The 18,705-nt window shown below is 40.5% G+C and overlaps 1 protein-coding gene across 3 annotated transcripts in view; it reads right to left on the reverse strand.

Annotated features, from left to right (window-relative positions):
• The window catches only part of CDH7 (cadherin 7), a 141,004-nt gene that overhangs the window by 111,017 nt on the left and 11,282 nt on the right, over positions 1-18,705 (reverse strand). For 2 of the 3 annotated variants that reach the window (XM_043444332.1, XM_043444331.1), the window contains exon 2: positions 14,742-15,148. The exons of the other annotated variant lie outside the window; for it this stretch is intronic. In XM_043444332.1, the coding sequence (XP_043300267.1) occupies positions 14,742-14,951 (210 nt within the window). In that variant the 5' untranslated portion in view covers positions 14,952-15,148. The remainder of the gene's footprint in view (positions 1-14,741; positions 15,149-18,705) is intronic. 3 annotated transcript variants of the gene reach the window in all.

Below are 18,705 nucleotides of genomic sequence, written 5' to 3' on the forward strand. Positions count from 1 at the left end.
ATCATTTTGGTTATGGTAATTACCATTCCTGTGACATAGCCCCATCTTGAGAAATTACTCTTCTGCATTTATCTTACAGCAGACAGAATTCGAGCTGAACTAGAAATGAAGAGGGCCTCCTTATACTCTCTTGGATTTTTCCCCAACATCTCTTCAGTTCACTCACTCAGTTGTGTCCAACTATTTGCGACCCCATGGACAGGAGTACGCCAGGCCTCCCTTTTCATCACCAACCCCTGGAGCTTGCTCAAACTCATGTCCATCAAGTCAATGATGCCATCCAACAATTCATCCTTTGTTTCCCCTTCTCCTTCTGCCTTCAATCTTTCCCAGCTTCAGGGTCTTCTCAAATGAGTTAGTTCTTCACATCAGGTGGCCAAAGTTTTGGAGCTTCAGCTTAGCATCAGTCCTTCCAATGAATATTCACGACTGATTTCCTTCAGGATTGACTGATTTGATCTCCTTGCAGTCCAAGGGACTCTCAAGAATCTTCTCCAACAACACAGTTCAAAAGCATAAACTCTTTGGTGCTCAGCTTTCTTTATAGTCCAAATCTCACATCCAAACATGACTACTGGAAAAATCACAGCTTTGACTAGACGGGCCTTTGTCAGCAAAGTAATTTCTCTGCTTTTCAATATGCTGTCTAGGTTGGTCATAGCTTTTCTTCCAAGGAGCAAGCGTATATTCATTTCACTTCATGGCTGCAGTCACCATCTGCAGTGATTTTGGAGCCCCAAAATAAAGTCTGTCACTGTTTCCATTGTTTCTCCCTCTATTTGCCATGGAGTGATGAGACCATGTACCATGATCTTACTTTTCTGAATGTTGAGTTTTAAGCCAGCTCTTTCACTCTCCTCTTTCACTTTCATCAAGAGGCTCTTTAGTTCTTCGATTTCTGCCATAAGGATAGTGTCATCTGCAATAGCTGAGGTTATTGATATTTCTCCCAGCAATCTTGATTCCAGCTTGTGCTTCATCCATCCCGGCATTTCTCATGATGTACTCCACATAAAAGTTAAAGAAGCAGGGAGACAATATACAGCCTTGATGTACCTTTTTCCCAATTTGAACCAGTCTTTTGTTCTATGTTAGGTTCTAACTGTTGCTTCTTCATCTGCATACAGACTTCTCAGGAGGCAGGTCAAGTGGTCTGGTATTCCCATCTCTTTCAGAATTTGCCACAGTTTGTTGTGATCCATGCAAAGACTTTGGTGTAATCAATAAAGCAGAATTAGATGTTTTTTCTGAAACTCTCTTGCTTTTTCAATGATCCAATGGATATTGGCAATTTGATCTCTGGTTCCACTGCCTTTTCTAAATCCAACTTGAACATCTGGAAGTTCACAGTTTACGTACTATTGAAGCCTAGCTAGAAGAATTTTGAGCATTACTTTGCTGGCATGAGAGATAAGTGCAATTGTGAGGTAGTTTGAACATTCTTTGGCATTGACCTTCTTTGGGATTAGAATGAAAACTGACCTTTTCCAGTTCTGTGGCCACTGCTGACTTTGCCATATTTGCTGGCATATTGAGTGCAGCACTTTCACAGCATCATCTTTCAGGATTTGAAATAGCACAACTGGAATTCCATCACTTCCATTAGCTTCGTTCATAGTGATGCTTCCGAAGGCACACTTGACTTCACATTCCAGGATGTCTGGCTCTAGGTCGGTGATCACACCATCGTGGTAATCTGCGTCATAAAGATCTTTTTTGTATAGTTCTCCTGTGTATTCTTCCCTTCTCTTCTTAATATCTCTGCTTCTGTTAGGTCCATACCATTTCTGTCCTTTATTGTGCCCATCTTTGCATGAAATGTTCCCTTGGTATCTCTAATTTTTTGAAGAGATCTCTAGTCTTTCCCATCCTATTGTTTTCCTCTATTTCTTTGCAATGGTCACTGAGGAAGGCTTTCTTATCTCTCCTTGCTATTCTTTGGAACTCTGCATTCAAATGGGAATGTCTTTCCTTTTCTCCTTTGCTTTTTGCCTCTCTTTTTTTCACGGCTATTTGTAAGACCTCCTCAGACAACCATTTTGCCTTTTGCATTTGTTTTTCTTAGGGATGATCTTGATCACTGCCTTCTGTACAATGTTACGAACCTCCGTCCATAGTTCATCAGGCACTCTATCAGATCTAATCCCTTGAATCTATTTCTCATTTCCACTATAAAATCATAAGGGATTTGATTTAGGTCATACCTGAATAGTCTAGTGGTTTTCCCTACTTTCTTCAGTTTAAGTCTGAATTTGGCAATAAAGGAGTTCATGATCTGAGCCACAGTCAGCTCCCAGTCTTGTGTTTGCTGACTGTATAGAGCTTCTCCATTTTTGGCTGCAAAGAATATAATCAATCTGATTTTGATATTGACCATCTTGTGATGTCCATGTGTAGAGTCTTCTCTTGTGTTGTTGGAAGAGGGTGTTTGCTATGACCAGTGTGTTCTCTTGGCAAATCTCTGCTAGCCTTTGCCTTGCTTCATTTTGTACTCCAAGGCCAAATTTGCCTGTTACCCCAGGTATTTCTTGACTTCCTACTTTTGCAGTCCAGTCCCCTATGATGAAAATGACATCTTTTTTGGGTGTTATTTCTAGAAGGTCTTGTAGGTCTTCATAGAACTGTTCAATTTCAGCTTCTCCAGCATTACTGGTTGGGCATAGACTTGGATTACCATATTGAATGGTTTGCCTTGGAAACAAACAGAGATCATTTTGTCATTTGCCTCCGAGTACTGCATTTTAGACTCTTTGGTTGACTTTGATGGCTACTCCATTTCTTCTAAGGGATTCTTGTCCACAGTAGTAAACACAATGGTCATCTGAATTAAATTTGCCCATTCCAGTCTATTTTAGTTCACTGATTTCTAAAATGTCAATGTTCACTCTTGCCATTCCTGTTTGACCACTTCTCATTAACCTTCATTCATGGACCTAACATTCCAGGTTCCTATGTAATATTGCTCTTTACAGCATTGGATTTACTTCCATCACCAATCACATCCACAACTGGGCGTTGTTTTCGCTTTGGCTCTGCCTCTTCATTCTTTTCTGGAGGTGTTTCTTCACTCTCCTCCAGTAGCATTTCACGCACCTGCCGACCTGGGGAGTTCATCTTCCAGTGTCCTATCTTTTTGGCCTTTTCATACTGTTCATGGGGTTCTCAAGGCAAGAATACTGAAGTGGTTTGCCATGGTTTGCCATTCCCTTCTCCAGTGGACCACGTTTTGTCAGAACTCTCCACCATGACCCATCCGTCCATGATGGGTGGCCCTACACGGCATGGCTCAAAGTTTCACTGAGTTAGACAAGGCTGTGGTCCATGTGATCAGCTTGATTAGTTTTCTGTGATTGTGGTTTCCATTCTGTCTGCCCTTTGAGGGATAAGGATAAGAAGCTTATGGAAGCTTCCTGATGGGAGAGACTGTGGGGGGAAAAAGGGTCCTGTTCTGATGGGTGGGGCTCAGTAAATCTTTAATCCAAATTTCTGTTGATGGGTGGGGCTATGTTTCCTCCCTGTTGTTTGACCTGAGACTAAACAATGGTGGAGGTAATGAAGATAATGGCCACCTCCTTCAAAAGTTCCCATGCATGCAATGCCGCACTCAGTGCCCCGATCCAGCAGCAGGCCACCTCCAAACCACACCTCCTCCAGAGACTCCTGGACACTCACAAGTAAGCCTGAGTCAGTCTGTTGTGGGGTCACTGCTCCTTTCTCCTGGGTCCTGGTGCTCACAAGGTTTTGCTTGTGCCCTCCAAGAGTCTGTTTCCCCAGTTTTGTGTAAGAGTCCACATCTCTTGGTCACTGTTATTTGTGTGGTGACAGGAGAGATGAAAATCCTCAGGCTTTTGGTCTGAGAAGAATTAAGACTGGTTGAGGCCAACACAAGTATTTTCCTGGCCAGTTCCTTTTCCCTAACTGTTATTTGTGGGAATGAGTTCAGACCTTCTCTTATGTTGAATGTTAAGCCATGGAAGGACTGATGCTGAAGCTGAAGTTCCAATATTTTGGACACCTCAGGCAAAGAGTTGATTCATTGGGGAAAAACCTAATGCTGGTAAAACTCGAGGGCAGGAGGAGAAGAGGGTGTCAGAACAGTGAGATGGTTGGATGACATCATCAACACCGGGCACATGAATGTGAGCAAACTCTGGGAGATAGTGAAGGACAGGGAAGACAGACGTGCTGCAGTTCATGGGTTCAGAAAGAGTTGGACACGACTGAGAGGCTGAACAACAACAAGCCATGATGTACAAGAGTAGGCTAAGCTGATGCTTGACCCTACTTGCTCCATCTTTTCCCACCAGCTCAGTGAAGGACAGCAGTGTACGGCCAACCAGCTACAAACATTCCTAATGTCTTTATAACCCCTTCAGGGATGAGCTAATGGTCTCCCCACTTGTTTGAAGCTGCACTTTTATCAGTTAAAACTCCTTGAGTTTTATGTGTACTTCATATACCAAAAACTAGCATTTTTTACAGATGAGTTTATTTTTAATTGAATAAAAGTCCAAAATTTTTTCTTTCTAGACTCTCAACAGTTCATTATTTTTCCATACTCTATTCTGGAAAATTCTGTTCCAGGGTTCATTTCTAATATTTCTGTGTCCCAGCTAAATACCATTTTAATGTCTCTGTTAATTATCATGCCATGTTATTCAATGTTCAGTTTCAAGATTTAGTAAAATTTAGGAAATAGCATTTAATATTAATAACTTGAGAGTCCACATAAATATATCTATTCTCTGTTGAATATATGCATTTTTAAAGGAAAAAGGTTGCAAAACATGTCAAAAGACCTTGATAGTATTGCAACTAAATCTGATACTTTGAAGGAAAACAAAACTATTTTCATAGAAGTAAAACAATGTATTTCCAGAAATTTACTTTCCAGACTGGCCCTCTAACACTACTGAATTTTATCTCTAATGATTGTTCCCTTACTCTACTTACTGCACTTCCAAATGCATCATCTCCAATATAAGAACCCCTCCTTCCTTGAACTCCTTGTGAGTTCAAGGCCTTTCTGAAGATTTAATCAGTACTGACTATGAATCAGAAATGTTATTGACTCTATGAATAATTATTAGCAGAAATCATTACTAAATCTTTTCCAACATTAAACAGAATACAATTCATTGTTTAGACTTCAGCTCTCTTATGAATATATTAAAATGTAAAACATTCAATTGCATTCTCTTTTACCTTAGCCAACTATACCTATTATTTTCCAAAGCAATGTTTTATTTATAATGATGAGGGTTAAATACTTTGTGGCACACTCTACAGTATAAAACAGTTCTTTACATTTTGTAAGCAATGAGGAAGAAAGTTCTTATTTAAATATAGATTAGTAGACATCTTCTTGGAATCCTAAACAACAGAGAGTAGTCTCACATGCTTCGTAAGAAAAAAAAAACCAAAATCAATTTCTCTGAGACATCCTAAATGGATGTGCTTTTGAGAAACAAGATCAATTACTACATAAAAGTATGGCTATTACCTGACAGCATTTTAGATTTAAATTTCATCCATGTTTCAGATAAACCCACAACCCCATCCTAAAAATGGACAATGGACCTTAATGAGCCATTCAATGCATATCCCTCAAATCACCAGTAATATTTATCCTAATCCATAATGGCAACTTAGATAATTCTATACCTCCTTCAGGTTTTCAAAACTTTCAGATTTTTTTCAGTAGAAGAACATGGCAGGCACCACCTTGACGAAGTGATCAAAGTCAACATCTGTAAGAATGAGCCATATTAGCAGCCTGCGTCTCCTGAGAAGAAGCAGTGAGCAGGGTACCGTACCATTTCTGTGGCATTCCTGCCCAAACTACATCTCCTGACACGTCTACATTAGGAAGAAACATGAAACTAACCCCGACTGTGAGAGACTCTACCAAATCACCAGTCAAGGACAGCAGACTAGAGAGACAAGACAAATGCAAGATACGATCCAGGATTGGTTTCTACCAGAAAAGTCACTTGACTGTAACAACTGGAAAATTCTGAATGTGACCTGTTGATAAGTAAAGAGTACTACATCCATGTTAACTTCATAGTTTAAATAATAGGTATAATCACTGCATGTGTACAAGCTCAGGGACCCAGTTGTGTCTAACTCTTTACGACCCCATGAACTGTAGCCTGCCAAGCTCCTCTGTCCATGGAATTATCCAGGCAAGAATACTGGAGTGGGTAGCCATTCCCCTCTCCAGGGGACCTTCCCAACCCAGCAATCAAACCACATTTCCTGTGTCTCCTGCACGACTGGCAGATTCTTCACCTGCTGAGCCATCCAGGAAGCCCAATAGGTGTAGTCATTAGTCATGTATGATACTGTCATTCGGAGAAGCTGGGTCCTGAAATGATACTTTGCAACCTATGTGTAAGTCTGAAATGACTTCAAGATGGTTTCAAAATTTTACCTAGTTGATCTCTATTTTACAGATGCGAAGACTGAAATTTATGCATTTCAGAGCCCACAATAATAAGGAACTTGACAGTATAACCCAGGGTTTCTGCTTACTTATCTTTTCGCTATATAAAGCTTCCCCCAATATAGTTTTAGAAGATTCTGTCCTACTCTCTAGGGAGATAATTCCTTTTTTTCTCGCCTCTGATTTGGAGACTGAATCGTGAAATCACAGAGTGTTTCCAGGTATCCTCGTGCAAGCCTTTGTTCACAGATCTATGAATTGTGCCTCTGGTTATCCACCTCCGCAGCTACAGATCAGCTGTGGAACTGACTCCTTTCCATCTCCACCTGTTACCTGGTTGGTTTATCAACCAAACAATGTTAGGATGGAGAGGCTTTACTTTAACTCTAACACAGTACCTAACATAGAGCAGGTACTTAATATGTATTTGAAGAAGAGAAGGAAGCGGAAGAAAGAAAACACATGCGAGGCTGCTCAGCATGCCAAAGATGTTAAGCATAGTTCTACAAACTATGGTTTGTCTCCAGTGATCACGATCACTGTGACAGATAATCAATATAAATCAGATGAAACGATTAGGATGAAATCCCTCCCACGCTAGCACTCATCCATATATGCTTAAACCAGCAAAGCCTCAGTGCCTGCCCTGTGCTTATCTAATTCTATCATTTATCTTGGTGAGTCACAGACATTGGCTGTGTATCAGTGAGCATGGCATATACAGCTGGTCAATTACACTTTTCTTTAGAAAAGCCCAGTGTCATCCTTTTAGCTGGAATCTGGTCTTTGCATTTAGAAATTCAACATAAATATTAAAACCCAACTATTATAGACTGAATTTAGTTTTTCATAACTTTTGCTCCTACTCTCACCAAATGGGTGACAAGTGTGTGCAAAGACACACATTAGAGAAGATGGCATTTTATTTATTTTTTTTCATTTATTTTTATTAGTTGGAGGCTAATTACTTTACAATATTGTAGTGGTTTTTGTCATACATTGACATGAATCAGCCATGGTTTTACATGTATTCCCCATCCCGATCCCCGCTCCCACCTCCCTCTCTACCCGATCCCTCTGGGTCTTCCCAGTGCACCAGGCCCAAGCACTTGTCTCATGCATCCAACCTGGGCTGGTGATCTGTTTCACCCTAGATAATATATATGTTTCGATGCTGTTCTCTTGAAACATCCCACCCTCGCCTTCTCCCACAGAGTCCAAAAGTCTGTTCTGTACATCTGTGTCTCTTTTTCTGTTTTGCATATAGGGTTATCATTACCATCTTTCTAAATCCCATATATATGGACACACACACTGAGGAAACCAGATCTGAAAGAGACAAGTGCACCCCAATGTTCATCGCAGCACTGTTTATAATAGCCAGGACATGGAAGCAACCTAGATGCCCATCAGCAGACAAATGGATAAGGAAGCTGTGGTACATATACACCATGGAATATTACTCAGCCATTAAAAAGAATTCATTTGAATCAGTTCTAATGAGATGGATGAAACTGGAGCCCATTATACAGAGTGAAGTAAGCCAGAAAGATAAAGAACATTACAGCATACTAACACATATATATAGGATTTAGAAGACGGCACTTTAAATGATCCTGATCAACACAAACAATCAGAAAATTTAGAGCCAATCTAGACTATCTCTAGTTTGAGTGTCTGTGTATATTCAGTCACTCAGTTGTGTCCAACTCTTTGTGACCCCATGGACTATACTCCACCAGGCTCCTCTGTCCATGGAATTCTCCAGGCAAGAATACTGGAGTGGGTTGCCATTTCGTCCTCCAGAGGATATTCTCGATGCAAGGATCGAACCTGCGCCTCCTGCACCGCCTGCATCAGCAGGTAGATTCTCTACCACTGAACCATCTGGGAAGCCCAAGTTTGACTATAATTAGGTTTATAACTGCAACTCCTCATCCTCCAACTTCTGGCTGTGTAGCCTCACCTATAAAGTATTTGGTAGCTAATTACAACCTTCATTTCTAACCTAAGATAACTTTGAAGAGAAAATAGGCCATATGAAACTGAATTAATGGTATGTTTCTGCATTTTAGTAGCAAAATCTGATATATATTATTTTCATTATGGTTTTGAAAGAACACACAAAGACTTTGGGTTGTTGATTTTATGTGGAGAAAACACATTTACTACTTTATAGTCATTCCAGAGTTTTATAAGAGCTAAAAATAACTGCCAAAAAATATTTCTAAGAGTCTGAACTTATTTGCATCCCACAGAGCTTATCCATGTCCAAATTTCTTTTGAAGCCACCAGGAGTTCCACATTTCTACCAGTGAAGTAACAAGAAGATAAAAGCCAGGGTCTTCACAATTCACCCTGGTTATAAAACTGTTATGAAAATGGGTTTCCTATGCATACACAGAACAAACTATTTGTTTTCTTTTAAGATGGGAGCCAATTTCAGGTAATCTACATATTTAGAGGATGCTTTGCTGTTTTCCCTCTGAAATCTACAAAATGTAATTTTTACTATGATATACGGGGTTAGCCAAAAAGTTCATTTGGGTTTTTCAATAAGGTGTTATGGAAACACCCAGGTGAACATGTATGTTCTTCCCTAAGTTCTTAATATTTGGGATTATTTTCTTTTTGTGATTCTCATATAAACTTACCCCCATGAAGGAATCTGATTTGTAACCCAATTCTCTTAACACAATCTCTCTTCAAGAGGAAAGTTTCTTTTCTGGAACAGTGAGCAGAGCTTCAGGGATCAGGAGACAGAGAAATCTCTCAGTGAGAGATATGGCTGTGAGGTGTAATTAAATGCATCAAAGATGCTCAGCAACACTTTCAAGCCAGGTGAAATTGAGAGCAGGGTGAATCCCAGGCTGCATTCCTATGTCTTTGACTCTGACTAGGGTAAGAGGCATAAATTCTCCCTGAATGGGGGGGGACGAAAGGGGAGTAGCAGAAAAGGTAAGAGTGATGTTAACAGCTCGAGAAGCAGACTGTGGAAGAAGCACGAAACACACATTTCAGTGAAAGTGATGGCCCGGAGCAGAGCGAAGGCCTGGCAGCCCATTACCCTGAGCAGAGACGGAAAACACTTAATACCAGACTCAGGCTCAGTGGTTTTGTAGACAAATTTTTTTTTTGTCAGATGGTGAGGGGATGGTAAGTGAGAAATGCCAAGATGAGGAAAAGACAGGGCTAGAAAACTGCAGTGTGATGCGATCAGGTGGCTGGACACAGCTACTTCCCATGCACTTCAAAGAGCCAAGGCAGGGTGATGTTAAATTCACAGGAAGAAGAGAAAAGGGCATCTCTACCTTCATCCTTCCCACGACAGGACAAGAAAACAGACACAGTTGTAATTAAGAAATACTCTTGGGGACCTCCCTGGAGGTCTAGTGGTTAAGACTCTGCACTTCCAGTAAAGGGGGCGCAGGTTCCATCCCCAGTAGGGGAACTAAGATCCATGTGCCCTGCTGCACAGGCAAGAAAATACTCCTCGGAAGGAAAGATGCACTACTTACTATGCTTTAAAACGGAGCTCCATACAGCACAGTGACTGGTTAATAATACTGTATTGCACATTTGAAAGTTGTGCAGAGAATGGATCTTAAAAGTTCTCAACACACACAAAAAGAATTTCTAACTCTGTAGAGCAATGGATGTCAGCTAGGCATACTGTGGTCATCATTTCTCAATTTATACAAAGAGGGAATCATTATACAGTATACCTGAAAATAATACAGTGCAGTATGTTAACTATGGGGCTTCCCACGTGACGCCAGTGGTAAAGAACCCATCTCCCAATGCAGGAGACACGGGACAATTCGTGGGTCAGGAAGATTTCCCTGGAGAAGGAAATGGCAACCCACTTCAGTATCCTAGCCTGGAAAATTTCATGGACAAAGGAGCGTGGCAGGATACATTCCATGGGGATGGCAAAGAGTCAGATACAACAGAGCACAAATACATCAATTATACTTTAACTTACAAAAAGAGCTCCATCAGAGTAATGACTGCTTACCTAAGACTCAGCAGCTTGTCAATTTGAATCACAAGAAAACAATGAGATGCTCATTGTAAAGGTCAGATTCTAACCCAGCCCAGAAGTGTGTCCTGGAGGCCTCTTACGGAGGATTCTGGAAGAACTCCTGGTCCCTTTCAACAGACTGTTCTATTTTCATCTTGAGTTATCAAAATCAGGAAATTGGCTAAAATAAAACATGATGGCCATCTTGTGACTTCACTATCCTACCTTAAAGATCAAATTTTATTTAACTGTAGACTAATTTAGCTGATCTTGTTGGCCATCAGCCATTAACATCGTCTTCAACTTTGAAGGTAAAAAAATGTTAGACATGATCTGACATTTGAAGTCCGTGTGTTTAAGGACTGAATCATTTACCCACATATGTATGTCATAGTCTTATCCTATACAAGACATGTATCGCCAAGCACATCCAATATGGACCAATCCCATAATTAATTGCAATAAGTTTAAATACTACTTAAGACATAAAATAATGCCTACTTTCATCTGAAGGATCACAACTATAACACTGGACATATAACACAAGAGATTATCCACAACCTGGTTAATTTATAATTAGTATGTAGTGAAATAGATAAATATGATGTCTAGATTAATTTATATTCCAAATATTTTATCTCATTATTTCTCAGTAAAAACAAAAAAAAAAAAAAACCACCTTGATTTACAGATATCATTATTCCTACTTTAAAGATGAGGAAACTATAATTTAGTAACATTAGGCAACTTAACCTAAGTCATAGAACTAATAGGAAATGCCCGAGTCAGCAATCAGACCTAAGTCAATTTGATGCATACAATACATATTCATTTTGTGATTAAATTAAGCTATCAAGTTTATCAAGGTCAACATTTACATTTTCCAAATTACCTAAACAGCTCGATTTTCTCAGGAAGACTCAGAGTGTAGCCATCTAACCAACATATGTTAAATATGCATTTGTGAAATCCATTATCTGCCTATCTATTCTTCTGCATATTAATCTAGAACTTTCTATTCTGTCTTTGAAAACTGGTCATAGCCTCCCTCAAGGTAGGAAAAAAAAAATGAAAAGAATATATTTATGTGTGTATATATATATCAACTGTACACATCCAAGTGATAGAAATTGTACTGAGGTCAAAATTTCCCTTTAACTCTGCCCATTCAGGAAACTAACCTAAAAAGACTCATTTCATCATCTCACACAGAAAGTCTAGATTATTCACGTTCATTTGTCTGTCCTCTCTATAAATTCTCTCTCCATCTCAAATTACTTTATTGCCCTTTTTCTGTATTTTAATCAGTTAAGTGTTTTTTAAAACCTGTTTCCATCCTGAATATCTTACTGTGAAGAGCACTGTTGAACTCCCAATACACAGCCTTCAAGAGACAAGCACAAACTTGTTTCCTGCTGCATCAAGTCTGCTAGACGATTGTCTCTAATTAACTGAAAGGAAAGCACAGAATATTTCCTACCTAATCAAGGAACCACACCATTTCTTATTAATAGAAAAACAGCAACGGCATTGCCCAGGACTTTTGCATGTATTTGGAACTTAAGTAACCTAGAGACATGCATTCAAAACTTGAAATTGACTTAACACAGATTATCTTGATAGAAGCAGTCTGAATTGTTATGGTGAACGTTATAAAAATTAAAACATGAGTTTTTTTTTAAATTTTAAATTATCTTGATTTCCAAATGTCAGTCTCACTCAAGCAACTCCATTTAAAACCAAATTAGTGGGAATGTTTTAGTCATGTTTAGAAAATTTTACATTTGTGCAAAAGAATGATTTCTACTGTGTTTCCCTTGTGGCTCAGCTGGTAAAGAATCCACCTGCCGTGCTAGAGACCTGGCTTCGATCCCTGGGTTGGGAAGATGCCCTGGAGAAGGGAAAGGCTACCCACTCCAGTATTCTGGCCTGGAGAAGTCCATGGACTATAGAGTCCATGGGGTCGCAAAGAGTCGGACACGACTGAGTGACTTTCACTTTCATTACTGATAACTACTGATAGTAGTAATAACTACTATAATAACTAATAACTACTGATCCTTTGGGCTTCCCTGGTAGCTCAGACAGTAAACAATCTGCCTGCAATGCAGGAGACCTGGTTTGATCCCTGGGTTGGGAAAATCACCTGGAGAGAGGCATGGCTACCCACCCCAGTACTCTTGCCTGGAGAATTCCATGGACAGAGGAGCCACACGAACTATAGTCCATGGGGTCACCAACAGTCGGACATGACTGAGCTACTAACACTTTCACTTTTCACTGGTCCTTTATGAAATAGATGAATTATTATAGACCTATCCATTCAACCGAATTTGATGAATTTCTCATCATTAAAAATGAATGACATTATGAGCTAAATTCTAGGTCACTAACATTGCATATGGTTAATGCTTTCACTTGATTTACAAGAAAATAAGAGCGATGGAAAGATTTATACATAGTAAGTATAAATGATGGTGCTATTGATAAAAGCAGACTGGCTCTGAAAATATAGATATGCACACACACACACACACACACAATAACTTGTGTACATCCTTTCTTGGGCTTCCCAGGTGGTGCTAGTGATAAAGAACCCACCTACCAATGCAGGAGACATAAGAGACAAGGGTTTGATCTCTGGGTTGGGATGATCCCCTGGAGGAAGCCACAGCAACCTGCTCCAGGATTCTTACCTAAAGAATCCCATGGACAGAGGAGCCTGGCAGGCTACAATCCATGGGGTCGCAAAGAGTCGGACACGACTAAAGCAACTTAGCACACATGCATGCAAATCCTTCATCAGGACAGAAACATGCTATGATAGGCTAGAAAATTTCCTAATCCACGTCCCTAGAAATCTTTAACGTATCTGAATTCCTTTGTTACAACACAGTATCAGTATTTGTACAATATAGAGGCATTTAAAGAAAAATAAGAAGATATATATAATAAAGATCACCTTGACTTATGTAGACACCTACCAACAAAAACAGATATTTCACTCTTACTCAAGGTCTATTCAAATGAAACAATGAACCGTGAAACAAATACCGAAGATTCTCCTTCAATCATTCACAGTTGAAAATCCACTCAGGGATAAATTCATCAGTATGCTGGGCTTCACTTTACCAGGAATAGATGCATAAAACGGAAGAGCAGACATGCAGATGTATAGATGTCTTACAAACATATTCTACTTATAGAAACCCTTCACCAGGGCTCAGCACCAAGTTGAAACTCTCAGGACATCTTCACAGACACGAACACAGTCAAACCTGCATCAAACTAGGAACTGGGAACATGGTACCAGGATGGTCGGGGAAAGGCCACATGCCCTGAAGTGCACCCTTCAACTCAGAAAGTGCTCGAATGGAAACCGCTACGCAAACATGCAGACAGAAAGCAGCAGTGATAAAGAATCTCCACTTGGGCACCACTTGGCCGCCAAATAAATACACCCCAAACTGCCCACCATTCTTCTAACATCGCTTCTCGTGGACCTCTGTTCACATTCATTTTTAACCAAAATGTTAATTTTAAAAAGGAAATTTTAATAGTCCATTAAAACAAGACCACCACTTAGAAATGTAGATTTGAACCGCTCATGATTTAGAAACAGCCATCTCCATAATTACACTTTTGCCATTTTCAACTGCAAGTTTCCGAACAGGATAGTAAGCCTCAAGTTAGTATGAGCATTATTAGCCTCGTTAACTCCCAGAAAGAATTTCAAAAATCTATTGGCTCATAGAACCCACCAGTCTTCATTTATTAGTACAGGGGTCCCCGGCCTCTGGACCATGGACCAACACATCCTGTCCATCAGTGGCAACATTAGATGAGAAACTGAGCAGACAATAAGTGTTATGCCCTTGAATCATCCCCAAACCATGTCCCCCATCCTTGTCGGAAGGAAAACCTGTCTTTCATGAAACCAGTTCCAAGCACCAAAAACACTGGGGACCGCTGTTGAGTGAGCATTCCTGCTCTAATTTTGGAAACGACAGCTTTACTACCATGCCGCCATCGTGGTAAATGAGACGTGAGTACGAGTCTCGCCTGGACCTTGGAATAAAGCATCACTCCCTAAACTGTGGCTTCACGGGATGAGTAACACCTGGGTGACTGTGCCAGCCTGGCTAACCAATGCCAGAAACCTCGTGACAGCTTTGCGTTTCTCATCTCCAGAGAAAAATGAGCCGCTCTCCATTCAACCACAGACATTCACAAGGATTGTTTGTGACTTGGAAAAGCCAAATACCCTACCTTTCCTACATAGAGGGGGTCTGAACCCATGTACTCCTCCAGCACGAAGAATTGATTCCACACCCAGCTGCGCTTCGTGCGTGACCTCCCTGATTGGAAATAGGGCTTGGATCCGGACCTTGAGAGCTCCGCTTGACTCATCCCCGAAAAACACAGGAAAAGCGCGATCAGCTGCAGGAAATGGCAGAACTCCACTTTGCCCAACTTCATCTTTTTTTTTTTCTTTCTTTTTCCTGTGTAAGAAAAAAACCTTGACAAGAGAGAAGGCACAGTTCCAGCTGGCTTAGTAGCTCTTGCCTCCGGCAGGGTGTCAGCTGGGAGAGCAGAGACAATAATTTGTAGAGAGTTCGAAGGGGAGAGGTCACAAGTGCTGAATAACCTTCGCCCAAGAATGGTGTAATAGGTACCTACCAGAACAAAGAGAAGAGCGGGTGTCAGAAACCGAAACACGGAAATAACTTTTAACTTGCACTTACTAACTCATTCTTTTTTTTTTTACTTTGTTTTTAACACCAAAAATATTGTGCATTGGAGTACGGCCAATTAACAGGGTTGTGGTAGTTTCAGACGATCAGTGAAGGGACTCAGCGAGACACATGCATGTATCCATTCTCCCCCAAACTCCTCTCCCATCCAGGCTGGTCACGTAACACTGAGCAGAGAACCTCATGCTCTGCAGCAGGTCTTTGTTGGTACTCACTCACTCTTGATCGTCCAAGATATCATTATTTGCATTATCATTAAAATATAATGATAAAACAGAAAACTGCAAAAGCTGTGGCCGTATTCACAAATGACATAGATACTGCTGATGCAGAAATATCCTGATTCCCTAACGCAACCTTAAAATTTTCCTGGTTCTTCTAGGGCATTCTCATTGGGAGCATATGGTTTATTTAATACAAATGGAGAAACCCATCGGTTAAAAAAAAAATCTTTTTAATGCTAGGCATTTTTTTTTTGTCCTTTTCTATCACAGTTTCATTTGTTGGTATTAGAATATGAAAGCCAAGCAGCTCAAAGCAGGGATTTAACCAAATGGAAAGGACATATGCTAGTTTAAATCTCTCCTGTGAAACTGTAAAGAGAAAGAAGTATGAGATGCTTCAAAACCGGTTGATTGATTCTAAGCCACCGAACACCAGCTGTTTTGATGTGTTCTGATTTGATTGTGATCAGCTGAAAAGCTCAGTGGTTTCCAATTTCTACCCTTCAAACTTATTGTCATGTCTGCTGTGGAGCATGTTTGGTTATTCTACTGCACTGAAGGTATTTGTCACTTTATAAATATTTACTGAACCTCTTACAGCATGGCTTGTGCATAGTAGGGCCTTTCTCTGTCAACAATGACAGGATTGAATTATACTGATCATCAGAGGGGTGAGCAAATTCGACTATATGTGAGCCTGATTCTCGGTTCCGCACACCTAAGAGGTGTGTTTTAGCAGCAGCGAAAATCTTGCATCCTAAGGTCTAGTTATTTCAGCTACTAAATTCTGATAATGCAAGAGATAATCAGTTTACAATGCCAACTTGCCAACACACACCCCAAAACACAGAGGAATGAGAATTTATGACCAAGTGCTCACTTAAATCACTGCTGCACTTTGGGTTATGAATTCATTTGGCTACCTATAAATAAATCAACAATAGGATAATTAAGGCAAATAAGATTTGCTTTCAATTTTTGAGAGGAGAAAAATAGTCTTAACAACATGAAGCCACAAGATATCTCATTATCAAAGCAGAAAATACTCTCTGTGCCAACTTTTCCATCTTTCTCCCTTCTCTCCTGTAACAGAAATGTCTGCTATTCATCAGATGATTTCTGACAGTCAAATTGCTTACAGAACATGCCATATATAGTAGAAGGAAGGTGAACTGTATTAAACATGTTAAAATGGTCCACACAACTGGAAAAAACAGGTTGCATAGACTTGAAGCTCTATTCAAATGAACATACTCCTATTAAAGATACTGCGATAACATTTTGAAATTTAGGACATTCCAGGATAGCTCCACATACAGCTAACTGCTATGTTCTGAGAACCCCCACGAATGATAAACTATTACTGGAGCATATTCACTGCAGTCTGTGCACTGAATACCATCTCCCAGAATCCAGACCTCCCATCTGATGATCAAAAATGAATTTGGTTTATTTGAAAATCACTCTAGAAAGGCGAGTTGTTCTACACTTAGAATTACAAGCAAGAAGGAACTTGGGGCAATTCACTGATATTCTGTTGGATGAATGACCCTCAGCTAGGGTGGAAGTTCTCTGTACGCTGGTCTGAGCTAACCCACCTGAGAGACAAGTTACCTGCAGTTAAAAGAAGACAGGTAAACACTTAAACAAGGAAATGGTGTGCTGGTGTACGGATTTGTATATGCCGATCGGGAATTGGGGCCAGGCACTCCTGGTGAGTGGCCTTTAGTAAGAAGCAAAGGGACCTCCTTCATAACCAGGTTCCTGGGGATGGGGGAGGGGTGACCTAGGGTCGTGGTGACCAGACTGAGTCCAGCATGGGAACCCTTTGGCCAAAGAACATTTCAAGATTCATGGCTCTCATTCCTCAAGAAAGAAGGAAACTGCTTGTAAAAACTACAGCAGAAATACTTTGGTCCCTAAGACCAAATATTTAAAATGCAATATCGCCAAATGATGTCAATTTCAGTTCAGTCGCTCAGTCCTGTACGACTCTTTGCCACCCCATGGACTGCAGCACGCCAGGCCTCCCTGTCCATCACCAACTCTCAGAGCTCACTCAAGCTCATGTCCAGTGAGTTGATGATGCCGTCCAACCATCTGATCTTCTGTCAGCCACTTCTCCCACCTTCAATCTTTCTCAGCATCTGGGTCTTATCAAATGAGTTAGTTCTTCACATCAGATGGCCAAAGTATTGGAGTTTCAGCTTCAGCATCCGTCCTGCCAATGAATATTCAGGACTGATTTCATTTAGGATGGACTGGTTGGCTCTCCCTGGAGTCCAAGGGACTCTCAAGAGTCTTCGCCAACACCACAGTTCAAAAGCATCAATTCTTCACTGCTCAGCTTTCTTTATAGTCCAACTCTCACATCCATACATGACTACTGGAAAAACCATAGCCTTGACTAGATGGACCTTTGTTGGCAAAGTAATGTCTCTGCTTTTTAATATGCTGTCTAGGTTGGTCATAGCTTTTCTTCCAAGGAGCAAGCGTCTTTTAATTTCATAGCTACAGTCACCATCTGCAGTAATTTTTGAGCCCAAAAATATAAAGCCTGTCATTGTTTCCACTGTTTCCCCATCTATTTCCCATGAATTGATGGGACTGGATGCCATGATCTTAGTTTTCTGAATGGTGAGCTTAAAGCCAACTTTTTCACTCTCCTCTTTCACTTTCATCAAGAGGCTCTTTAGTTCTTCACTTTCTGCCGTAAGAGTGGTGTCATCTGCGTATCTGAGGTTATTGATATGTCTCCCAGCAATCGTGACTCCAGCTTGTGCTTCATCCAGCCCAGCATTTCTGCATATAAGTTAAATAAGCAGGGCGACAATATACAGCCTTGATGTACTCCTTTCCCCATTTGGAAACAGTCTGTTGCTTCATGTCCAGTTCTAACTGTTGCTTCCTGACCTACATACAGATTTCTCAAGAGGCAGGTCAGCTGGTCTGGCATTTCCATCTCTTGAGGATTTTTCCACAGTTTGTTGTGATCCACACAGTCAAAGACTTTGACATAGTCAATAAAGTAGAAGTAGATGTTTTTCTGGAACTCTCTAGCTTTTTCGATGATCCAGCGGATGTTGGCAATTTGATCTCTGGTTCCTCTCCCTTTTCAAAATCCAGCTTGAACATCTGGAAGTTCATGGTTCACATATCATTGAAGCCTGGCTTGGAGAATTTTGAGCATTACTAGCCAGTGAGATGAGTGCAACTGTGCGGTAGTTTGAGCATTCTTTAGCATTGCCTTTCTTT

Source organism: Cervus canadensis, chromosome 23 (genome assembly GCF_019320065.1).
Source record: "Cervus canadensis isolate Bull #8, Minnesota chromosome 23, ASM1932006v1, whole genome shotgun sequence".
Classification (NCBI taxonomy): Eukaryota; Metazoa; Chordata; class Mammalia; order Artiodactyla; family Cervidae; genus Cervus; species Cervus canadensis.